Here is a 7,149-nt window from a genome sequence, read left to right as displayed (position 1 = left end):
GTACCATCCTGAATTCTCCGTTATTTAAATTGCATATTTCTATGTCTATAAACTTATTTTTTGGAGATTTTTTTTCATTCTTTCTGAGATGCCTTGTCACCTTGTTTGTTCATGGTGTTTAGTGGACTATTTCTCTGCCTAGATATAAATGGAAATGTGCTCTGCTTTTTTTTCCAGAAAGGAAATTTATTATATAAAGGTCTCTCTTTAACCTGCTGCAAAGAAGGCACTTTTATTTTGGTTTCCAGTAGGAGGCATCTAAGCCTCTTGGATCCCTGCTTTATATAAAGCTTTAAAAATGCCTATTTATTTTCCGATAGATATTTAGTCCCGCTTGCTACCCTCAGTTTCAGTCCCTGTCAGTGTTAGCAACAGTTTTGGTAGTGTTTGCTCAGATTCCCATTCTAATAATGGGGCTCCGTGGTGATCAGTCTTGGAGGGTGTGGGAGGAGAGGCCCTCTGGGTTGGGGGTTGGGGGTTGGGGGCTGTGGCTCAGCCTCAGTTTTGCAACTGTGGTCGGTGAAAATCAACTGTTGTTTTTCTGCCATCCTGCTTCTCTGCCTTCTGCCCTGATGATGGCCTTGCTATCGGCAGGCTGCGGGGAAGTCACAGTTGTCCCAGTCATGGCTGTTCAGGGAACTTGCTGCTCCTTCTCCCCACCCCCTTCTCCTACAGGTAGCTCCGGCAGTTGTGGGAGGCAGCTTTATTTCTCCTAGTCCACTGCCCGACACCCAGGGTTCTGATCTGTGGTAGCTCTTCTGGGCAGATCCCACGCTCAGACATGCTGGTGTGCAGTTTGGGTGTGTTTTGTTGAGTTTTAGATGTTCAGTTTATTGGTTGTTTCAAGGGGAGAGATCTGGGGACATCGCTCACTCTGCCAAAGTTCCCAAAGATCTCGCCCCCTATCATTTTTTGAGCCCTTTTTTACTCTGTGACACTATAAGATAGTCCGGGATTATCTTGTATTTTTCACATCACATCCCTAGAATCCGTCATTTTCCCTAGCATCCCTGATTTCTCTTATTGGAGAGTGGTACTTTAGAATGGGGATTATCTCCTCACTGTAAATACCTTCTACCTTCAAGCACTTGTCAGTGCATTTTCTCTAATAAACAATGACCTTTACTATTAAGAAAATAATGTTTTCTCGCTATCTTACTCTGATATCTTTAGTTTCTACCATTATAGAATTCATTGTCAAGCAGTTAAAAAGACATTTATCTAATATATATTAAAGCATTGTGATAAAGGAAGAAGATGTACTGTGTATACACCATTGGTTTGTCATTTTGTCACCTCTCTGTCACAAAATTGCTGCATAGCAAACAGCTGCAGAAACTCTGGCATTTATTGTAAGTATTCACACATTTGAGTTTGTCAGCTAGGTGGTTCTGCTGACTCTGCTTGGGCTTGCTCACATGTTTAGGGGTTGGCTAGCTATCAGCTTATCTAGATTAACATCTGATGGCACTGGCGGAGACAACTCAGCTTTCCTAAATAAATGTATCTTTTGTTTCACCAGCAGGCTAGCCCAAGCACGTTCTCGTGGTTATGGTAGAAATGCAAGAGCACAAGCAAAACCAGAGCTGGACAGTAAAGAGGTAAAAACAGATTTTATTCAGGATTGGTGCAATAGGAGAAAAGCGATCTCACTATAGAACTGGCCTCAACTCCACCAACAGCATAGGCATGTGGGAATTTATAGCCAAGGAACAGGGTAGGGGTCAATGAATGCAATATCATGAAGAGGAAACATGAGGGGGAATGGGATTCTGGCTAAGGTGACCTAACAGTATTCTTTACTGAAGACAGGCTGGGTGACCGGGTCAATCTCAAAGCCAATGTCATATATTTCAGATTTTTATACAGCACCCCACTCCTGGTACCAATTTCTGTATCACCTATTGCCCATGGCTGTTCTTTATCCTAGAATGGCTTTTCTTCTGTCTTCTTCCTCTCCAGTAAACACTTGATTTTATCCTTCAAACACAACTCAAATTCACCTTCTATGTGAAGTGTTCTGTGTTAGTGATTATCATTCATAGATTATCCTCACAGAATTTTGTATTTAAATCTATTGAGCATTATACATCGTACTGCTTGCTAGATTGGGACCTCCTTCAGAGTAGAGATCAAATCTTTTTTTGCAATCATAGGTTTAGCATGATGTATAATAAATGTTTGATGAATGAATGAGAATGAATGCATGATTGAAAATCACATGCAGAAAGAAGAGGAGAAAATTTAGAAGCCAAAGACATAAGCTGACTTCGCAGCTGGTTACTGTATAACTCTGGATGAGTAGGTATTCTTCAGAAAATGAGTAAAAGACCCAAAGATGAATGCAGATAGCCAAAGCCAAAATATAGCAGGGCTGACTAGCCTGCACATTTACCCACTTGACAGTAAGAGTGATTATAGGACTTACGAGTTCTAGAGAATCAGGCAGGAATTTCCCTGTGTGAGGGCAAAGACTGGGGCTTCTCAGTGGGTATCTGCAGCTGTGCCCGTTGGAACAGAATTGCCAGATGCTGCCTGATTTCCTTGGTCCTGGCCCCGTAGATGATGGGGTTGACCAGACATGGGAGCAGCAGGTAGAAGGCGCTGAGCAAGTTGTGCACGTCCTGGGAGGCAGTGCGGGCTACACGGTAGATGATGGATGAGGATATGGTGGAGGAGTAGATGGTGAAGATGACCAGCAGGTGGGAGCCACAGGTGTTCAGGGCCTTGGAACGTGCTCTGCCTGATGAAATTTGAAATGCAGCATGGATGATGCGGGAATAGGAGGCTCCAAGTAGCAGCATGTCCAGGACTCTGTTGACTATGCGGACAGTGAGCCCTACAGTCTTATTTAGGGAGATGTCCCCACAAGAGAGCTTCATCAGGGCCATGTGCTCACAGGCAAAGTGGTGGATCACATTTGAGCGACAGAAATGAACCTGGGAGGCCAGCCCCACCACTGGAACAACAATGCCTGTGCTCCTGGCAACTGCCACTCCCACAAGGCCAGCCAGCAACTGGCCTGTCACTACCTCCGGGTAGCGGAGTGGGTAGCAGATGGCTACATAGCGGTCCAGAGCCATGACCAGAAGGATGTTGCAGTCAAAGACAATGAGGAAGTAGATACAGAACATCTGGACCAGACAGCGAGCCAGGGAGATGCGATTGAAGTGAGTGGAGAAGCTGAACAACATGGTGGGAACCACAGTGGTAGCAGCACAGATGCTGACAGCCAGGAGCAGGGCAATGAGCAGGTACATGGGCTGGTGCAGGCTCCGCTGGGCCACCACCGTGTGGATGACCATGGCATTGGTGAAAATGATTACTAGGTAGAGAATGAGGAAGGGCAGCACCAGGAGGGTGCGGGACTCTTGTAGCCCTGGGAAGCCCACCAGGAGGAAGCTGGTGTAGGACACATTGGAGCTGCCATTGCTCCATGCTGACATTGTCCCTGGGAAGCAGGGTGGCTCTGGGAAGATATGGGGAGCAGGAGGCCTGGTTTCTGTACCTTGGCCCCTACCAGGACCTGCCCCTGCTTTATCAGGCTTTGAACTTCATGAGTCTCCAAGATTCCTAGAGAAAATAGGAGAAGTTAAGGGTTATAATTTAATGAGAGATGCATCTCTAAATCTTTTTCTACATTTCAAATAAATCTCTCAGGGTAGATTTGGGATGTAGAATTCTTGGGCCAGATGATATGAACATTTTTGAGTGCCAAGTAGATTTCTAAGAAAGTTGTATCAATTTTGTCACTGAATCACTGGTACTAGTATTAAATTATCATAATTAAAATTATTTTAGTTATTTTATAGTTGAAAAATACCATCTCATTTTAATTTGCATGTTCTTTGAATTTGCTGTTTATGTACTTTGCCCATGTACTACTAGGGATTAAGTGTTCCCTTAGCAGTTTAAATATTAAAACCATTATCCCTTTTTTATTTATTTAATCAGATTTTTCAAAAATTTGTTAGCAGTTTTATTTTGTTTATGATGTTATTAAATCTAAGAGTTTTAAATATATAATATTAAATCTATTGACACTTCTTTTTGTGAGTTCTTTTTTCGGTTTCAAGCTTAGCAAGTCTTCCCTTATTCAAAGATCAAAAAGATAGTATACTATATTTTGTTCTTTAAAATATGACCTAATTTTATATTAAGTTTTGAGCCACATGAAATACAATTTGATATGTGACATGAGATGATAATCTAACTTGATATTTTGTCCCCAATAGATAAATAATTGTTCTCGTTCCATTTTCTCCACTGCTTTGTGTTACTATCTTTATCCTAGATTAAATTCTTATATTGGGGTTGTTTTATAGGTAGTGATGTTCTCTTGTTCTTGTGCCAATATAACATTATTTTAAAAATAAGCGCTCTATTGAGATATAATTCACATACCATACCACTTACCCATTTAAAGTGTACAATTCAGTGGTGTTTTAGTAAATTTATAGAGTCATGCAACCATCACCAAAATCAATATTGTTATCACCCCAAATAGAAAAACCCTGTTTCATTCATATTTACTCCTCATCTCTCCAATCCCTATATAAATAAAACTGTGTCAGTGAATTTGCCTGCTTTGGAGACTTCATATAAACAGAATCATGCAATATGTGGTCTTTCATGGCTGGTTTCTTTCACTTAGCAGAATATTTTTAAGGTTCATTCATGCTATAGCATAAATCAGTATGCCATTCCTTTTTAATGGCTGAATACTATTCCATTGTATAGATATACCACATTTTATTGATCCACTTATCAGCTGATGGACATTTGAGTTGTTTCCAGTTTTTGGCTATTATGAATAATGCTGCTCTGAATACTCATATGCAAGTTTTTGTGTGAACATATCTTTTCATTATTCTTGAGTATATACCGAGGAGTAGAATTTCTGGGTATATAGGAATTCTATGTTTAACTTTTTGAGAAACTATGAGATTATTTTCCAAAGCAGCTGTACCATTTTATATTCCCACCAGCGATTTATGAGGTTCCAATTTCTCCACATCCTTGCCAGCATTTATGGTTTGTTTTTTCAATTCTAGCCATTCTAGTAGTTTTGATTTGTGTTTTTCTGAGGGCTCATGATGTTGAGCATATTTTCATGTGTGTATTGGCAATTTGCATATTTTTTTGAGAAATGTATATTCAAATCCTTTATCATTTTAGTTATTTTGTGGTTGAAAAATACTATCTCATTTTAATTTACATGTTCTCTGAATTTTCTGTTCATGTAGAATAACCCATTTTCAATTGAGTTGTCTTTTCTTATTGAGTTATGAGACTCTTATTTTAATCAATATAGTTTCATCACTTATTTTAATTCTAATGAAACATCTCTACAAACACTTTGCTTAAAATTTTTTTTGTTATGCTCAAGTTTTGTTCTAACCTTTAGAATAATTTTGACAATTTTCAAAAATAATTCCATCGTGATTTTTAAAGATAGGGATTTTATTAAACCTATGAATTAATCTGTGGAGGATTGACATCTTGACAATATTCAGTCTTTCCATCCAGTATCAAAGTATAGTTTTCTAAGTTTTCAAGTCTTGATTTATATCTTTCAGCAGTTTCTTAATTTTCTTTGTTTAGGTCTGTGACAGCAGGCACTATGTCCACTTTGCTTACATTTATATATCAGGAACCTAGTACAAAACCTGACACATAGGAGGCGCTCAATGAGTATTTGTTGAATAATGACTAGATCTCCCACATTTCTTGTTTAGTCCTAGGTGTTTTGCTATTTGTTATCATTGAAAAAACAATAATTTTCTATATATTTTGAATTGGCAACAATCTTATAGGAAAGTTATTGATTTTGTACATTTACCTTATATACTGCCACTTTTAAAATTCCCTTATTAACAGAAAAAATTTTCAGTTGATTTTATTGGGTATTCAAGGGAAAATTACCTTATCTTTTTTTCTTTAAAAAACAATAACTGGACTCTTGTTTCTAACTTATATCTCATTTCATAAACCAGAACTTCCAAAACAATGTTAAAAAGTAGTAAGAAAAATGTATATTTAGTTTTTTTTCTCAGTTTTATTAGAACTTTTGTTACTTGTTGGATTGAAATAGATATTCTTTTCATGTTAATGACGTATCCTCCTATTTCTAGTTTTTAATAAGGAAAAAACCAGGAACTTGTGTTTAATGTCTCCAAATGCCTTTTTGGCATCATCTATAATGAGCTAATACTTTTAAAATTTCACCTGTTGACAAGTAGATATATTACATAGTGTTTATACTTTTAAATTCTGCTGAAATTGATTTGCTACTATCTTTTGAGAATAGATCTATAGATTTCTCTTTTGGAACTATCTTTATGAGATTTTGGTATCACAGCTTTGCTAGTTTTGTAATGAATCAACTCAATTTCCTCTTTACGTTCTATTTTCTATAATAGTTTTTATAGCACAGTAATTATTTATCCCTTGAAAGTTTGGGATAAAACTCACCAATAAAACAACCTGCACACAGACCTTTGTTGGGTGATTATTTGGTAATATTTTCTGATATCTCATGGCAATTTATCTACTCAAATTTTAAATAAACTTGGAAAATTACATATATCTGGTAACTTGCCCATTTCATAAAGAATTTTAAATTTATTAGCATAGACTCCTACAGGGAGATTTGCATCTTGATATAGCAATTAAATATCTTAACCTAAAGTATGAATCTGTAAGCTGGTGATATTTTGAGTCATGTTGCATTTGCTCATCTCAACTCACTCTATGGAGTAAGAACCATAGTCTTTTGGGCCATGTGTGAAACTGTATATACACTCACTAAAACACCGAGTGACACACACTGAGATCCAGAAACACACCCTCTTCTGGAGAAGTGGTTCTGCCACAGACTGAATCCGATAACAAAACATGGTGCCTCGCCTCACTGCTCAGACCCTACTCACCACTGGGCAGTTGCCTCACTGACATTAAAAACTCAGAAGATGGAGGATTAGGGCCTCAGAAATGTAGGCTGTCAGAGAGGGAAGATTTTCTGCTTGCTATCAAGAGGCTTAAAAGAAAGAGAGGGACTGCCAACTTCCCAGTATCTGAAGTGGTGGTAGCCATGATCCTTACATGTCCAGCCCCAGGGCTGATGGCATTATGTAATGTCATCACTGT

At 38.4% G+C, this 7,149-nt stretch overlaps 1 protein-coding gene across 1 annotated transcript; it reads right to left on the bottom strand.

The window, feature by feature from the left end:
* Positions 1-2,353: 2,353 nt before the first annotated feature.
* LOC120590279 (olfactory receptor 52K1-like) lies at positions 2,354-3,446 on the bottom strand. Its single transcript, XM_039847909.1, has one exon. It carries the CDS (start codon positions 3,444-3,446, stop codon positions 2,442-2,444), a length of 1,005 nt encoding a protein of 334 aa, XP_039703843.1. The 3' UTR covers positions 2,354-2,441.
* Between the last annotated feature and the right edge of the window lie 3,703 nt (positions 3,447-7,149).

This window comes from Pteropus medius, unplaced genomic scaffold, assembly GCF_902729225.1.
Source record: "Pteropus medius unplaced genomic scaffold, Ma_sr-lr_union100, whole genome shotgun sequence".
NCBI classification, from domain to species: Eukaryota; Metazoa; Chordata; class Mammalia; order Chiroptera; family Pteropodidae; genus Pteropus; species Pteropus medius.
Note: the sequence above shows the minus strand (reverse complement) of the source record. Positions and strands in the feature narration are given on the sequence as shown.